The sequence below is a fragment of the Anopheles bellator genome, chromosome 1, assembly GCF_943735745.2.
Source record: "Anopheles bellator chromosome 1, idAnoBellAS_SP24_06.2, whole genome shotgun sequence".
Taxonomy (NCBI): Eukaryota; Metazoa; Arthropoda; class Insecta; order Diptera; family Culicidae; genus Anopheles; species Anopheles bellator.
Genome location: NC_071285.1, coordinates 36,167,771 through 36,185,335, shown reverse-complemented (window position 1 = coordinate 36,185,335; position 17,565 = coordinate 36,167,771). Strand labels below are relative to the sequence as shown.

At 47.6% G+C, this 17,565-nt stretch overlaps 3 protein-coding genes across 5 annotated transcripts in view; 1 reads left to right on the top strand and 2 right to left on the bottom strand.

Moving 5' to 3' along the window:
• Positions 1-1,290: 1,290 nt before the first annotated feature.
• LOC131216387 (ras-related protein Rab-3) lies at positions 1,291-8,736 on the bottom strand. Of its 3 annotated transcripts, XM_058210866.1 has the most exons (7): positions 8,582-8,732; positions 8,229-8,311; positions 7,732-8,100; positions 4,752-4,976; positions 4,566-4,684; positions 4,331-4,502; positions 1,291-4,248 (listed from the first exon to the last, which is right to left on the bottom strand). In XM_058210866.1, exons 4-7 carry the CDS (start codon positions 4,974-4,976, stop codon positions 4,099-4,101), a joined length of 666 nt encoding a protein of 221 aa, XP_058066849.1. In that variant the 5' UTR covers positions 7,732-8,100; positions 8,229-8,311; positions 8,582-8,732; the 3' UTR covers positions 1,291-4,098. The 3 variants fall into 3 exon arrangements, with proteins under 3 accessions (XP_058066849.1, XP_058066850.1, XP_058066851.1); XM_058210867.1 differs by lacking the exon at positions 8,229-8,311 and having other exon boundaries at positions 8,582-8,736; XM_058210868.1 differs by lacking the exons at positions 8,229-8,311; positions 8,582-8,732 and having other exon boundaries at positions 4,752-4,996; positions 8,018-8,027.
• On the bottom strand, positions 5,393-6,562 carry LOC131216386 (juvenile hormone acid O-methyltransferase). The gene is made up of 3 exons (XM_058210865.1): positions 6,063-6,562; positions 5,725-6,005; positions 5,393-5,651 (listed from the first exon to the last, which is right to left on the bottom strand). The coding sequence occupies exons 1-3, from the start codon at positions 6,434-6,436 to the stop codon at positions 5,467-5,469; spliced, it is 840 nt and encodes a 279-aa protein (XP_058066848.1). The 5' UTR covers positions 6,437-6,562; the 3' UTR covers positions 5,393-5,466.
• A 3,642-nt stretch (positions 8,737-12,378) lies between the features above and the next one.
• The window catches only part of LOC131205705 (uncharacterized), a 53,330-nt gene continuing 48,143 nt past the window's right edge, over positions 12,379-17,565 (top strand). Inside the window, exons 1-2 of the mRNA XM_058197919.1 lie at positions 12,379-12,416; positions 13,215-13,318. The gene's annotated coding sequence lies outside the window, so the exon portion shown is untranslated. The remainder of the gene's footprint in view (positions 12,417-13,214; positions 13,319-17,565) is intronic.

The window sequence follows — 17,565 nt, the reverse complement described above, 5'->3', positions numbered from 1 at the left end:
AATTAAATGAAGAACCATGCAAAGTAGGACTTAAAATAAATTGAACAAAAACGAAAGACATGACGGACCTGGACGAGGGCAAGATCAGAGATACAGCTATTGAAAGGGTCGAAAGGGCGTTATGTATATCTTGGCCACAAATTGAAATTAGGCCTAGACAACGAAACGACAGAAGTAAGGTGAAGAATTCGGCGGCATTTGGTAAACTCAGGTTAATCTTGAAAAGTAAAATGAATAATAGCCTAAAACGCAAAGTGTTTGACTCGTGTGCCCTCCCAGTGCTCAAATACGAAGCTGAAACTCGAACTCTAACTAAAGCATCCGAAAATAAGTTAAGAACTACGCAAAGAGAGAGGGAAAGAAGTATGCTTGGAATCTCGCTCAGGGACAGAAAGACAAATCAATGGATCCGACAACAGACTAAAGTCGTAGATGTTATGAAGAGAATAGCGTCCTTGAAGTGTAACTGGGCAGGACACATCGCAAGAATGTCGGATGAACGTTGGAACAAGACATTAATCGACTGGAGATCCCCTATAAGACGACCGACGGGCAGACCACCATAACGATGGACAAATGGTATTAAAAGAGTTGCAGGAAATAATTGGCAACAAGTAGCAAAAGACCGCATAAGGTGGAAGGAGCTGAGAGAGGCCTACATCCAGCAGTGGATATTATAGGCTGAAAAAGAAGAAGAAGAAGCAACCTTTCTGTCCTATCAGAAAGTCCGTTTTTTGAAGTGCTTCGGAACCCGAAAATCCGTAATTTGACTAGGGGAGCAGGAGCAAAGGGCACAACCAGTAACCAGTGATGCAACATTGTATGCATCATTTGGTTTCAAAAAGTTGTATGCAAGGTTGTATACAATACAGAATACAATGTTGCATGCAATGTTGTATGCAACCTACCCACCAGTCGCTTCTGCTCCCCTGTCCCCTAGTAAAATTTTGGATTTTTCGGGTTTCAGAGTTTTTACAAAATTTCTCATATTTTTCGAATGTAATACGTCGTCTGTTCCGCTACTTCTCCAAAACTACTGAAGCAATTCACGTAAAATTTTGCACAGCGTAGTTTTATGACACCGGCCAGTGAATACAAGTCAATTCGATCTTCTGATCTGGTGAAGGTTGTCCGCGATGTCACAAGTGAAGCTGGAAGACGGGTGCTGAAGTATCTTTCAAATGCTAACATTGTGTTTTTCTTACCGAAGAACCGAAGATTTCAATTTACACGAGCAATAAGAGACAAAATCACATTTATAGGACCTGGGTTTTCCCTTATATATTTTGCTAAATATATATGTGTATATATATTTATATACTTTAATTAATTATTACAACAATTATGATGACCAATAATTTAGTTTGCCTTTGCGCTCTGGTTGGCTGAATTTTCGAAACAGTTTCGCTTTTCTATACCGCCTTTTAGCCATTGTGTGTTGACCAGAGTGCAACGGTATGGGATTTGTTCGTATTGTAGTTTCTTGTCGATACAGTTCGCTTCGTTTCGTGTACGATTGGTTTATATTTTACTGCTGTTGAGGAAATCTGTTGCTGCTGAACTTGTCATCCCGCAAGGTATACAGACCTCGCTCTGTGTAAGAAGTTCAATAAAGTGTGCATTCTTTTAACATTAGATAGCTTGACTGAGGCGGCATTTATGTGCAAACATAAATAAAGCTCCTTCGGAGTAAATGATTTTGCTTACGCGGCCTGAAAAAAACGGAAACCAAATCAATGGTTGTGATAGTCGCAAATGAGGCTTCAAGTTTCGTCTTGCAACTCGCACCAGTCCCACACGTGGACGGTCGGTGTCGGTGTCTGAAGTCGTGCAGCAGACTGCCTACGGGGTGTGTTGTGATAATTTTTCTAATAAGTGTTTCTCTCGAAGCCGATTTGGAGCTAGACTTTGTGAGCCACCACAAAACGCTTCCGACCTCGTAGGGGTTTCATAAGACTTCTTCATCTGCTAGATTTGAGAAATGGTCTCTGGTTAGTGGCCGACGGTTTAAAATCAGCTTTGAAGGTTTTAAACAATGCTTTACAAGGACAGTAATCGTTGTTTATACTAGGTGTACCGACAGCTCGTAAAGACGCCACCCCACACCAAACGTCGCTGTTGTCACGTTTGAGTCCAAACTCCTGATGAATCGAAGTTTCATGAATCTTTTAGACAGCAAAAATTCTTCAGAACATTCACGCCATACGCTGAGCAGCTGCTGGTAGTGTAGGCACATGTAGATGCAAAACTTTTGGTTGTTCACCGTACGAGTAAAATCCGATTCGAGACATATGAGCCCATACATATACGATGATTGCCGTGTAACATTGATGCATTCCTGCGTGATTAAACATGACGGTTCCTCATAACTGTTGGCATAAGTTTAGCTCACCCTGTTTGCTACCCTATTCTGCTTGCGCCTCCTGTAACAAGCGGCCTGATATCGAAAGTACCCTGTACCGAAACAAAAAGGGCTGCTGTAGTAAGCTTCTCTTCGAGAGGCATAGATCGACTGCTACGCTTAACATGGCTTTTGGTCAAACCGTGGTTGTTCAATTGACTGATTTCTATGAACCGTTTTTAGGACAACCGTCGGATCGGTTGTCAGCAACAGCACGACTCTAACGACGTCGATTTATTGGTGAAGCTAGTCGTAACCAAGAGTACGCGAACCAAATGGTCTAACTTCGATGGAATAATGGTCTGGTCTGCTCAAACATAAACGGAAACCGGCTGGTGGTTTTTGTTCGATAATGCTGTAAACATTGTAATACTGTCTTCATTACGCTTGAGGAATGTAGAGTGTTAAGAAAATAATATTTACGCACTACTGAAACGAAAATCAAACCGATTTTCCAAATGCCCAATGGCCCAATGGCTACCTAATGCCGTTTAAGTTCGTGCCACTTCGACTATCTCGATCGTTTATTCCATTTATGCTTATTGTCGCTACTCGCTAAAACAACGATTCTAGACACAATCAAAACTCGCCCATCTCTTGGTGCGCTTGCGTGTATGTTGCCGTACGTTAATATTACAGTCCATCGAAGGTCCACTAGCCAACCAATGCAGAAAGAGGCTTGGTTCATAGTTCTGCGTCGAATGCGTGACGAAACCGAGGCGAATCCGAATCGAATTGAATATGGCCCAACACGGGACCAACGTGTTCGTGTTGGGTTTGTTATCAAACTTCAAACTTTCTGAACGATCCTGAGCCAATCAGCCAATCATGTGTTGACGGACCTTACATACCAACCTAGACTCAACATATGCGCAGCCAAGGATCGAAGACGACGACGACGACGACGGCGGCGATTGTCACCAATCGACGTTACAACCGAAATGGTTCGGAAACGTGACACAAACGTGGTTTCTATATAAACATTCGTAGCGCTAAGTCCTTCTTCTCCACCAGCCCCTCCTACCTTAAATCAACAACCCATGCCTACACATAATGACGATCAATATATTAGTTTGTTTGTTTGCGATTTGATGCGATATGAATATTTCTGCTCTTACTGAAGTTATACTTTAGTTAATTTACGGAATAATTTCTAATAATCGATCAATTTGTGTATTGTAGTTTTTTTTTGTTGCTCTTTCTCATTTGCCCTCGTTAGCCGATCATCCGCACCCGTGGTTCGTTTTTCCCTTTCGCTTCAGTTTAAATTCATTTCTTTTGCTCAGTTTTCGATACTTTACAAACGTCCATGCTTTGCCTGCCTGCGTTGCAACTGGCTCTTCGGGCTGTTCGTTCCACAAATTTTACATAGTCCCTCCGTACAGAGCCGGTGTCGGTCGGTAACCGGGATTTGTGACCGTTTTCGGCCTGTGATTCAAAAGTGTTAAGTGTTCATCAGTTGTCAGCGTCTTGCTTTCGGTCCCTTGCTTTCGGACCCTTGCCTTGTGGATTGTTTTGTTCGGTATTTCTGTGTGGTTTTAATTTTGACTTTACGAGACAATAACGAGTGCTAATGTGGGCGTTTACTTGTTATGTTGCTTTGTTTACTGTTTCTGTTTACTGCGTATGTGGTGCGCCTTCAGCCGCGAACCAGCCAAATCGGCGATCCCAGAAAGGGTGTTTCGCGTTTGCAACTTTTAGCAGTTACAGTTCGCTGTTGGAGGGCCCTGCCCGGGCTGATCGGTCAACCGCTGACCCTTCGGGCCGCCAGCGACGAGTGTTGGATCGGAGTCTAAGCTTTCCGACATCTTATCGCAGATGATATCTACTAATCTCTCGAACACGTTCTGGAAAGGAGGGAGAATGGAATGAGAAATAGTGGGTGCTGGAACTCGGACAGTATGCCATTGCGGCGTGGGGGGCCAGTACCTTCACGTTTACATTCTCCTTCGCGGATGTTTCAAAGAACTCAACCCCAAGCTGGTCAGCCAGTTGCTTGCCACGCTCGAAGGAGATCACTCGTTCGCTCTCCATGTCACACTTGTTGCCCACCAGTATGACTTGTGCGTTATCCCAGGAGTAGGTTTTAATTTGCGTAACCCTGCGTGGCAGGAAGCAAATCAAAATACTGATGATGTCACCACGAAAAAAAACGGAGTCTTACCAGTCCTGCACAGAGTTGAAGCTTTCTTCGTTGGTAATGTCGTACATCAAAATGAAACCCATCGCTCCCCGGTAGTATGCCGTTGTGATGGTTCGGTACCTTTCCTGGCCGGCCGTGTCCTGTGAAGTGGGCGCAAATTTTAGCCAACCATCGTAGCCTTCGACCGTTCGATTACTACTGACTCACCCAAATCTGTAGTTTGACGCGCTTGTCGTGACGGAACACTGTTTTCACCTTAAAGTCGATGCCCACCGTGGAGACGAACGCGGACGTGAACGAGTCGTCGGCGTAACGGAACAGGAAGCTCGTTTTCCCGACGCTCGAGTTGCCGATGATGAGCAGTTTGAACATGTAGTCAAAGTTTTGGTCGGACGCATCTTTCTGCCACTTTGGATCGCCACCACCGGCCATCTGAAAGCGCAAGCAGAACACTGATTAGTTCACACTTTTTGGGGTGATTCGATTACTTGTTGGGGTCCACTTTCGCAGTGTTTCGGAACAGGGAATCAACAGACTTGTCGTCGCTCGCAGGTTGACTCAAAACTGTCACTCGAACCAGACCGACCAACGTTGAATGGTTCTCTACAGTTCGAACGCTGCCGTTGCCAGCTTGTGATAAAGAAACGGCGCGCACCGCGTATAGGTTAATGAGCATCGAGTGCGAAACACCTTCCCAGTGGATCGGCTAGCATGTTGATAAGGGAACGTAAACGGGTCTGTTATCAGCAACATTTTCCGGCTTCTACTTCGCAGTGTTTCTTTCGCTACTAATTCTGCAGTATGAGTTAGGCACCATTCTAGTTTATTAAATACACGCTAGCTACAGGTTCAAGGGCGATCCATTCCGTTGTTCTTAAAAATCTAGCCCTAGGAGTTGAGGATCTTTCGCGAGTCTTTCGTCCTATTTCTTCGCATAGACGATCACCAACTTGTAGGGCGAAATAAACTGTAGAGTGCACTCGTTCTCGTTGCTGCATTCTTTGGACAGATACATCTGTCGCACCACCGCTATGTAGTCCAGCAGAAATTTGTCCCGCAGATCGGGCGGCATTCGCTCGCTGAACGGGTTCACCGCAAGGACCGCTCCTGAAGGTGATCGAAAAGGGGAACAATGTATAAGGGTTAGCTCATGTCCGTTTCCCACACGATCGCGGCTCACGCTTTAGGTTCTCCAGTCCCTCATACACGTAGAGTTTGTCGCGCACTTGAATCTGGTAGTGCTGGAAGCCCACCGTACACAGCAGGTCCTCGATCTCGCTGGCCGGGTTTTCGCAGTACTGGTACGGCGAGATGTACTTCTCCACGTCGTACATGTACTTGGACCACTTCGGTGATCGCGACAGTTGGTTGTATATGTCGAAGATGGGATTGTTGGCCAGAAACACCAGCAAGCAGTTTCCGCCCGGTTTTAGCAAATGGTAGACATTCGAGAAAGCATTGCTACGGTCGTGGAAACATAAGCGCTGGGAGTAATACAGTACGAAGGGCGCTACTCACTACTGGTTCTGGACCCAATGTAGACAGTAGAACGAAGTCACGTGACCGAACTGACCCAACTGCCCCAAGCCACCTGCGTCCAGCTTCAGCCCGATGTCGAGAGTTCGGAACGACACCGACGTGAGGTGCTTATACGCCTCTCGGGCATAGCGTACCATCTGTTCCGACACGTCGGCGGCCACCACTTTCCGCAAGCGGCCAAGTGCGGGAAGCACAAAGTCCACCAGCACGTCCCCGCTGCCACAGCCGATGTCCAGCAAAGAATCTTCGCTCGCCGGCGACTTGCTGATGAGTGGGGCGTACTCTTTCAAGATCTCCGCGGCGTCGTGCCGCTGGACGCCGTTAGCTTGGTGGTACAAATTGGCCTTATTCATTTCACTTTCACTTTTCAGACACTTTCACTTCACCTGTCACGCGGCTTCTGGGCCGCCGAGGGCATAGGAGAGCCAGCTCGTACAATCCACGCGATCAGCTAGCTTTAGAGGGACCGAACGGTTCCAATAGACCGTTACCGGACACCGGGTAGAAGCTTCTGACCATCGTCGATCTTTATGCTGCATGTTTTATAGACCCCCCATCCTCCGAAAGGGCACCCGTTTGGGTGGTGTTTTCTTTCCCCCTATTTCTCCTTCTGCTTTTCCCAGGCCAGCTGATCCGCAGCTGGGCAGAGGAACACGGACAAAAACACGTCTTTCAGACGAAGCAGAGATCGCATCGCGGTATCAATGCATTCCGAAAGATGAGCGATTAGAATTGGAATATTTAATGATATCGGTGGCCGTTGGAGGAATGCATTCTTGGGCGCTGAACCCGAAACACCCGTTAGGTGTTTCGGGGCTTCCAGATCTCCGATCGCCCGCGGTCGGATTATCTCTGATTGGGGGTTCATCGGTGTAGTCGTCAATGGAAGTCCGTTCGCCTTGTGTTCGCCGCTTCACCGTTCGAGCCGAGCCGAGAGAACTTGCTTCCGTTGCGGTGGAATGCTCCACTCCAAAAGTTTGAACCGAAATTTCCATAAGAAAGCAATTCGAAACCGATTGTTGCCAAACTGTTCCAAGCCGCTTCCGGTGACGGCAAAGCTACAGATCGGTCTGTTGATGGGCGATTCAATGGCTTATATTGACAGGGACGGGGACATTTTGTATCTGCTTGCTTGCGATGGTGACAAAGGCAGCCACGTCTTTCCGCCACGTTGACAGCATTGACCAGTTGAGGTTTGAACCTCGCAAATTTGAAATTCCTATTAACTTCCGACAACCTGCATCAACCCATCGTTCACTCGTGAATAGGCTGCAGATGCTTTCCTAGCTTGGGTTTAAGAATATAATTAACAGTTGTTTCCTTGAAACTCGCAGGTTCGCAAGTTTATTTTAGAAAAAAAACTTTCTAAATAATGCATGAATTTCTGCATCCAAACAACAAAAATGATAAATTCATTGTATGAGCAACACATCTTCTCGTGCTGCGGTGTGGCCACTTGGCACTAGAGTGTATGCGCTTGACCTTCTGGCTGAAGCATATCTTGCGTAATAGAGTGAAACGGAGAAAAACATGCCGAGCTTTAGCCCAACTCCAGCCAGCCACTTCGCACTGCCACGGTTGACAGAAATTTCTGTACCCTCTAGGGTTTTGGGCAATACGATGGACTTCCCGAAATCCTTGTACCAACCTTTTCCTTGCTTCCTGGGGCTGGCGGAAAATTCCTTCGGAAAGCGTAGCTGCGGAGTTAACAAACAGCCAGCAGGCAGCAATGTGGTGTGTGAAGTGACAGATGCGACGACTTCCGTTCGGTGGCGCAAGGAGTGTGTGGTTGCAGGGCGCAGGTGGTACCTCAACACGAATATAACACTGAACCTGGGGGCCTGGGACCGAGCAGGAACCGAGTGACTTCAGGCAACAATCGACTTCCGCGCTGCTTCGAATCGATAACTTTGCACACTTTCACTTTAATTCACACACAACATTCACGGGACTGGCGACTGAATTCGGCTGCACTTCACTTGTCACACGGAAAACGAGGTCACGCAGAGTTGTCAGCCTAAAATGTAGGGAAGAAGATTTTATTCTCGATTGCTACGCGTCCGACCTGAAGCCAAGTAACGGCGGAGCAGTAAATAGAGCTCCTGCCGTAGCGTTCTTCAAAGTGCCTAGCTTTCTTTTTCACACCTGCTGAATCGATGCACGAACAGTGGAAAAGCTTTGCCCCAGAGTGGTGCCACCGCTCTGCTGGCTGGTGTTGTTCACTGGCCCTGACGGGAAGGAAAAACTATGTGTCAAAATTGTTCCCTGTGCTTTTTCTGCCGTTCCATCTGCTGGCGTATCCCACCCACACACACAGACACTCGGGGACTCGGGGGGAACGATTCTCCGGGAGGGGGAAACAATATGGACTACGATGACGCGGGACGGGACTTGACGATGACGGAACGGAAGAAAAGCACTGAGAAGGCTCCGTGTCTCCGTCGACGAGCTTTTTCGGCGAAGGCAGGACCTCGAACTGCGTTTGCTTAGGCAATCACCTCTCGCGGCGTGTGTGCGACTTTTTCACAACCGATTTCCGCAACAACTTGCTCGTAACTTGGTGGTGGTGGTGGTGATGGCCCACGGACGTGCCCAAAACTTCAAGCACTGCAATCGTGTCGTTAGCGAAGAGCCTCTCTACCGTCGGGCGATGTGTTTGCGTTGGACTACTGGCATGGAATCTCAATTATTGATCTTATTTACAAACGTCGCCTCCGCACACTACCACACACTGGCTAGGTGTGGGAGAGCACAGCACGGCGAGCGGTGCGCATGAGCTGTCCGGAAGCCAAGCATTGACGTCCTCCCGTCGCTGGTGGGTGGGGGCACTGTGGGAGGTTGTGGTTGGGAGGATTTTTATGAATGAAATTTGACGTTTTTCCCACGCACACACTGGTTGATGTTGGTGTGCGAAACGTAGGTTTTCGAAACTCCCGTTAGCCAAGACACGCACGTGACGCACCGGAGCAAACGGACGAAGCTTTTGGAGGAAACTTCTAGCTTTTCACTGCAAGTGCTTTCATTTGATAGCTCGACAGTCGCACGGTGAGTATTCGCATTATTCAACGTTTGTAATTGCTAAGTTATGGTGGCACTCAATGAGTTTATTGAAAACTGATAGGGAGCAAATGTAAAGTTTTAATAAAAGTATATCAAGATGATTGCGAGCCTTGTTTGAAAAGATAGTTGATTGTTGAACCAATGTTACTATTGCGGCAGTCAATCGGAAAAGACATCAGTCTATCGAAATCATTTACAATAAATACTGTAAAAATTAATGAATTTTCAAGTCAGTATTTTATACTGCTAAACTTAAGCGGATTGCAAACATTTGGCAAAAAATAGTTTTAGTGGGCTGTAATATGTTAAATTGCAGGCCACGACGACTCGAAAGTTCTAGTTAGCGGATAGCGGCAAAAACCCAATAAAAGAGAAGAGTGTTCATTGATGTTGACTATAACTGTAACTATTGTGACTTCTTCTTCTTCTTCTTTGGCACTACAACCGCTGTGCGGTCTTGGCCTGCACCAGAGACAATTGTTAATGTCAATTATCCCTGGTGCTATCTGTAACAGTTCGTTTTTACGGGCGGGGTTGTTGGTCCCGCGCCAACCCCCTCTGTCAGCGCCGGTATCGGGAATCGAAACCATGGCAGGTTGAGTCGCAACTCGTCCCGGGATTCGAACCCTGACCAGCTGCGCTGACAGCGAAGAGCGTTACCGACTACTCTATCAGCGGGGGTCGACTATTGTGACTATTGGTTTGTAAAGTCATTTTATTTTCGAGATTAATATTAGATGTATTACTTAATTCCTGCCGTTTTACTGAAGATAGCGTTACTCACTAATTATAACAAATTTTTTTTATATGAAATATGTGTTTTGATAGCTACTGTCATTACGCATCTAACGCGGTATAGATTGTTTGGTCAAAGTGTAGACAACACCTGTTTTGAGCATTTGAACATGTCAAGTTTTGTTCCTGATAAAGTGTTTTTGCGGGGAGTTCTTTTTCATTCGTCCGAATCGTCACTGGCGATGAAAAGGGGAGTTATTACAATAATTCTAAACCCAAAAAGGCCTGGATACAGCTTGGTGAACCAGGTCCATCGCAACTGCGCAACGGTATAACGAACAAAACGGGATAAAGCTGATTGCTGATAAAGATGAGAAGTTCCATCGGCAAGGAATCGAGGATCGACCTAGAAGATGGGAGCAAGTAGTAGTTAACGACGGACAATACTTTCATACACCTGATATATGAAATCTTGTACGGTTTTGTTCCCATAAATCTTCCTTTTTATCCTCTAAACTTTAATATAAAGTTAGATTATATTAATAAATTAAAACATTATCAACACTCGGATACTCGCACTTGAAATAATGTTAATATTAATACGTTGGAAAGGTGATTGATTAAATTTTTGATAAACAATTCACTCAAATCTCTCAATATATTCTTCGCTTTTGTAAACCACACCATCTGACGATGTGTATAGCTAAGAACTCTTTACGAATTTTCTTAAAATATAACTTATACAGTAGATTTTGCAATACTTTTTACATTATTTCCCCCGCAATACGCATCAATCGCTATGGATTACTTCTTCTATTACTTGCGGATTACTGTCAGAACCCATCTCCGCATGGTCTGTCTGGTCTTTTTTATCTCTCCACTCCACCCATCCAGTTGGTGATTTTCCCATAATTCCAACGGAGTGCTATCTTGCAGCATGTTTGCGATGTAGGCGATACCGGAAACATTATCGCCCTAACCTTTGGAAGGTAAATTTCAAAAAGGCTGTTCGCGGGGTTGCGATCCGAGCAAACATGCGTCAATTGCAAAATGTACGTCCCTTTTCCATACTAAAACACCATTGTCGCGGGTGCCAAGCACTTCACACGGAGGCACACATTTCTGGGAACTGTGTATCGGACTACTCGGTATTCATGTTGGGGTCCAAACGTGGGGTCTTCATTGATTGTGGCTCACGTCGGGCGTGTTGTAGAGATTGCCAAACCAACCACGTGTTGCATCTGATGGGCTACGTGGCCCAAGCGTTCCGAGGGCAATAGTTTCCGATTGCGCCACTACTGGGAATGTTTTTTGCTTGTTCTGTTGAAAATGGAGTCGATCTATGTTTATAGACACCCACCGTAAGCGTGTTCCGGTTTCGACCGGAAAGTAATACACCTCTCAGGTATCCTGCAAAAAACAGGCCCGAACCGTACGCCCAAAGTAAACGAGCCAGGGTTCAGGTGGGCAACACTGTCGCTTCCCAATTTATTCACCATCACCTTGGCGAGCCAGTAAGCAGAACGGGAAGTTCGCCCCGTGGATGATGTAACTTTAATGCACACCCACCTTGTGAGCTTTACAGAGTGTGTGGTCGAAGCAGCGTGCTCCCACGTGTGGCGACAGTCCACAAAAGATGCTCGAGGATATGGAACAGAAGCGAAGGATCAACTTTCGAAAGCCATAACAAATTATGGGAAGAGTACGAAAGTTGACTGGGAAACCACACAGTCCTAAAGGTAGGAGTTCCCAGGATTTCATCTCAATTCCTGCGGGGATTCCATGAAAATTCCACCTCTTAGAACCATCGCTACCGTTAGTGCGTTCGACCTATTTGAATACCCTGAGAGACTCTGTACCAGGAGAGAAAGGCAACGTTGGGCATAATTCTTTGCGACACCTCACGTCAGGGTCACTAATTTTGGTTACCAAAATCACTCCATGAGGTGTCCCAACGAATTACCCAAGTCCTGTGTCATTTGTGAAGAGTTGCCGCAGCGTACCTGATTCGCAAGGCCGCTTTTCGCGCGCTTTCCTCGAACGCTTTTCCCACCCTTTTCCCAATCGCCCAATGTGGGTCCGCCTTGCCGTCGTCCAGCAACTTCCGTCTCCGAACCCGTCAAACAAATCGTCCCACGCGCACGGGTCAGGCGATGAATAGGTGTTAGGCGAAGGCGAATCGAAGGAAAACGCACGCACCGATGACAGCCGCGACAGGGAGATCGACACCACTTTCCCGCTCGGCCCACTCCCTGGGCCTGGTTCCCATTATTTGCGCGTCTCCATATTTCGACTCAGTCTCGACGGCGCTCCGGCGAGCGCCCACTTCGGGTCACTCGGAGTGCCTGCTCGGTGTCGCTCTCCATCGGGCACGCACTGTGCGTCTCGGGAGTCTTAGTAGCCCGAGCCGCCGTGCCGTGCAAGGGTTAGAGCCAGTTCGATTCGAGATGCGCTGCCGCGTGGACGCGCTGTAGAGGTTGGCTCCGTGCGTGCGTCGTGCGCCCCCCAGAAGCAGGCCCGCTCTGTGTCCGAGTGTTGGTGTGTGTGGGTGCGAGGTAGTGTAAGTGACAAACGCAGCGTGCGGCAGGCAGGGACCAGCCAGAGCCGTCACAACTGTTTATCTCACCGGGGGCTTGACGTGCGGGCTCAAGAGAGACACCAAACCCCCGGCGTGCCCCCCCGGTGATCGCAGGTTCTCTACAGGAAGGTGTTGGTTTCCCCGGTTTTTTTTCCTGCTGTCACTACCCCTGTTTGTGAGTTCGTTTGTTGTCTTTTTTCCCGACCCCGCGGTGGCCTTGCTGTCCCCGTCCATCCATTACGGAAGTTGAACTTGTTGAAGAGCGGTAGGTTCGCGGTTTTTTTTTCGATGAATACTTGATCCCGTGGGAATGAGAGAAAGAGAGAGTGTGTTCATCCGCCGCGTGCTGTTCGGCGCAAACCGGAAGTGGCTGCGTAGCGATGTCCCGGTGTGGGACCTGAAGGACCTCCTCGTCAAACCGCGTGGTGGCGTTGCAGTTCGTTGGTGATGTGCGCGCGGCTGCCAATAGCTCGTCGTCCCAAATGTCGTCTCCGCTGGCTCGTTCGTCGTCTCCGGCGCGTAGGGATCACATTTCAATAACTTATTAAATATCAGTTGTAAAAATAAACTCCCAGCCAGCCAGCCAGCCAGCCACCCGGCCACCCGGTGCCGCGGCCATTCCTGTTCCCCTTGCTGCCTGCCTGCCTTTCCTTCGCATCCGTGTGGCGATCTAACGGGCCTGTGGAGCGCTCGTAGTTGGCCACGGTGAAGTGACTTATATTCGTTTCAACATATTTTATTGCCTTTCGACCCTGAAGCTCTCCCGTCTGACCCGGTGTGGTGCATCCTTCGCGAGTGCATCGTCCGGTGGTGAGTGCATTCCCGAGTGGCCACCGCAGACGCGTGCTCTCCGGAGCGAAAGGTGAGTGCCGAATTTGATTAATGCTATCAACTGGTGGCTGGTGGTGTCTGGCGGCAGCCGATCCTGGGCCAGTCGGATCCGTCGTCGTGCCGTCGTCGTGGTATGTGCAAGTGAGGTGTTATTTTTACACAGCACGCCCCAGCTCCGCTTTGTGACATTCGTGACGGTTTCTGCTGGCCACCGTGACTCTCGCTCTCTCTCTCTCTCTCTCGCTCGCTCTGTGTCTCTGCTCGCCATTTCCGCCATGGTGCATCCAGGGGGCCAGCACTCCGCGATCTTGACTCGAAAACCTCCGCCGCCAAATCCGGCTCTCTCTCTTTCCCGTACCCGGGTCCACCGTGAAGCCGCCACTTGTTATCGTCCGTTACATTTAACTAAATCTAATTATACCGTCGGCCGCGAGGAAGCGAGTGTCGAGAGCGTTGTTGTGTAGTAGCAGCAGCGGCGGCAGCGGCAGCAACCCATCGTCACCACGGTCAAGCGCGTGGGCAAACACATGCAGAGCAGCTGAACCGACCCCGGGTGGGGACAGTTACACTTTCTAGGCGTGTAAATTTCTCTTTGCGTAATGATTACCGTGATTTTGGGTGATTTTTCACGCCATCCCCGAACGCGCGCGCGCTCTCGCCCTTCACCACGCCACCGGCCACCTTTTTTTTTTTTTTTTTTTATACGTCAAACGTGCGCGCGTGTGTGCCCCTGGTTAGTGTGTCCGTAGCGGTGTGTGTCTCCGACTTGTCAACCGGTGGCGGGATCGGAATTTTAACTGCATCATTTGACGGTTCGACGGTTGGCTCCCTGATTGGGAAACTCGCACTCGACGCTCGGTCGATATTGCAGTGCCCTCTATAAGGGGCCCATCCGCAGGATTACCGCCGATTGATCCTGCATCCTGCTCCAAGGTCCACAAGCCACCGCGTTCGCGTCCACCGCCATTATCCTTGAGTGAGGTGGACCACTGGAAATGAGTGGAATGGAAAAAAAAACAACAACCCCCCCGGTTCTCTACACCCCCGTGTCCAATTAGTCACGTGTATAATTAGAGAAGAAACATCCCTCAATTTTACAGCGGCGTTTCAAATGACGTCATTGGAACATCTGTCGCATCGGAGAGACGGTGTGTTATTAGAACCATTCGACACTTCCCAACCGCATATCTCGGCATCTCGGGTACTACAAGCAGGAACTCGAGTTTCGGAGCGTGTTCAACATATCGTGCCGTCCGACTTTCAAGGTGGCACTCGGTTTTTATTTGTGGGCACACAGTAGTGTTGCTGTTAAAAAATGGTACCAATTCCAGTGATTCACAAAGTGAACGATGAGTAACAGTTTCTCTATTGTACGGGATGTAAATGAGAAAACATTAAAAATAGTTGATCACATTCTTGATCACTTCAATTGCTTGGGCGCATTTTTTTTCCTTGGAGTATTAGCCCAAAAGTGGTATCCAGAGTATGAAAACCACCAAAAAAATACTCGTACAGAGCAAGAATTGTAGGATACAAAATTCGTCTTCAATGGAAACACAACTCTATAAATGACGAATTAAATGAAAAAAATAAACATCAGCCCGTGAGTAAAGATGACTGTTCCGAGCTTGCTCGAAAGTCATTAATAAACGATAAAAATCTTCTGGAACTTTCTGGAAGTTCCCATGCTGTACAAGCCGGCCCTTCACGGCTTCTCTTGATCCTGCACCGTGGAAATATCTGCATGAAATATAAACGAGCCTCGGGCGAGGTTCGCGTACGTTTTTGAAGGCTTTCTTCAGAGGCGCACGCTTTTCCTATCCGGCCCCGCAGCAGCCGCAGCAGCTTCCTGGAGGCCGCAAAGTTTGCGCAGCACAAATCAAGAAAGTAAATATATTGACGCGTCTCCCTCCTGAATGGCAGGCTGGCGAAATGGCGAAACGAAGTTAAATCAGATTTCACGACCGTCGAGCCCACGGTTCGATTCGCTAACGAACTTGTCTAACGGTTCGTAAACTTATGATGGACGCGACCAAAGTGCCGCGTGATCAAATGTACAGCGGCCCGCTAGCTAGCGACCGTCTAATGGATCGGGACCCGGTCTGTTGTGTATATGGGGAGAAGACACAGCAAGACGATGCGAAGGCGAGCTCAGCTGGGCTGTCAGTCGGAACAGTGGCATAAAAGGCCGAGAAGCTGCAACTTCTGCTGTGGCACTCCAGGCACTGGCGTACCTGGCGCCTCCACCGTTAAGCCAATTGGCAGCGCAGCCAACCGGTGTGGGAGTAATGAAATAAAAAAGGAACCTAAACAGCAAACAACCGTCCCGCGCAATGGGGACCTCCGAAGAGGGACAAGATTCTGGTGGAGGCATGTGCAGCTTCTGGAGGGCCCCGGGTTGACGCTCGAGCAAGTCGACAAGTCATTCACATGTGCCCCGCTGTACATGTGGTTCGGTTTTGTGTCGCATAATTTAATTTGAATCTTCCTCCCGGTCGCGTCCCAGTACAACGCCCCAAAGGGGCACCCATAAAACTTGGAAACTTAAGAAAAAAAAAGACAGCAGATAAAAGCGGACGCCCCGGGTGATAAGTATGGGCTGCAAGCCAAGCATGTCCTCGCACGGGTAATGTAAATTTATGGAAACATTGAAGAAACGAGCCGCCGGTTATTTTTTTTTTTTTGCTGTTGTTGTGATATATCATTAAAAGTTGAGGGAAGCGGCCCCACACAAACGCGGACCATCGTCGACTGGCCACACTCCCAGGCGACACGCATCGCGCAGCGTGACCCGTCACAACATGACTTAAAACTTCCACGCCGGCAAAGTTTTACGAGTTCACCGCAAGAAGCTGGCAAAGTTTGACTTTTTCGTGACGACCGGCAATAACCATGATGACTCGGGGTGGTTACGGGAATTCGGACAAAAAACGTTATGCGTCCCATTTTGCTTTGTTTTTCGGGCCCTAGGACTAGTGGCTAGTCACCCTGTAACACGGTCGCCACGTGAGTCTATCGTCGCCGTGTTCCAAAACACTTGTCCCACGTTGGCCAACGAACCGTGTGGCTTCTTCTGGGTGCTTGTTTCTGTCTGTCCAACATTCATTTCGAAGCCTTGCGAGCAACGGAAGCGTAAAATGTTTCCCGTCCCGTCACATCTGCTTGCCCCGACTGGGAGTGAGAATTTTCTTTTAATGTCCTCCATTTGACATTCTTTCCACAGGTGCAAATGCAAACTTTCGCAGAGAAATGAGTTTCATTACTTTTGTTTCGCGAAAGTTTGGTGGAATTGCTTTTTTGCAAACTTTGCCATCAGCAAGTGGTTGTCGCAGCACGGCCGCTTCATCGAGAAGCGCAGCGAGTGAGTGAGCGAACTTTGACACAACTCTTTGCAGGTGAAAAGTGAGCCAAAAGTGAGCCGCAGTGAAGTAGGAGGCCTTCCCCGGGGTGCTGGCGTCCCCGTTTCTAATCTAATTAATGCACGGGTATTTGTGCCGATTTATCAAGAAAGCGTCTCCATGAGCGGGTTGCAATCTCCGATGGAGCAGCTAATGGGTTCCCATACACGCCAGGTGTGACTGCGTATGTTTGATAAAACGCTGCAAAGATTTTGAAAGCTCTGGCACTAGCAAAGTTCACAAGCTTTAATGGTGACTATCGGTTGCAGCGCCATACAGCATTTAGTGAGAAGAGTGTCCTTTTTAATCATGTTTAATTCATGTTAACAACTTTACGGTGCACACATCTTAACAATATATCATGAGTTTTAAGAAATCGAAGCTGGTGGTTCAATAAGAGATGGCTCTAAATACAGTTATGTACTAAATTTATACTGTCCCTTAAGATAATAATTCCAACGTTGCTAGTTTTTCACTGCAATTTATAATCTTAGTAAAGTAGGGAAAGATCAAATTTTTGTTAGTATGCAAAGTTTGAATAGAAACTATCGGCTAAGGACAATTTCAAACAGTAAGAACATAGGACATAACCATATGTGTAGCATAAATCCTAAGGATGCCGAGTGATTAGTAAATTTCATTAGGTTTAAAAACTTGAGTGTCACGCCCTAAACATTTAAAACTTTCATTTTGATGATGCAATCAGTAAAATTTTTAAATTGAATACCACTCAAAATCTTGTCATAAACGTTTGATTGTTGAACTACATTTTCTGCTTCAAATTTTTTTGAGATATATTATTGCTTTGCTACACCGTTCATGTCAAAGTACCATTCATACCATTATAAGTGCGAAAAGAAAGGCTTTAAACGAACTTATG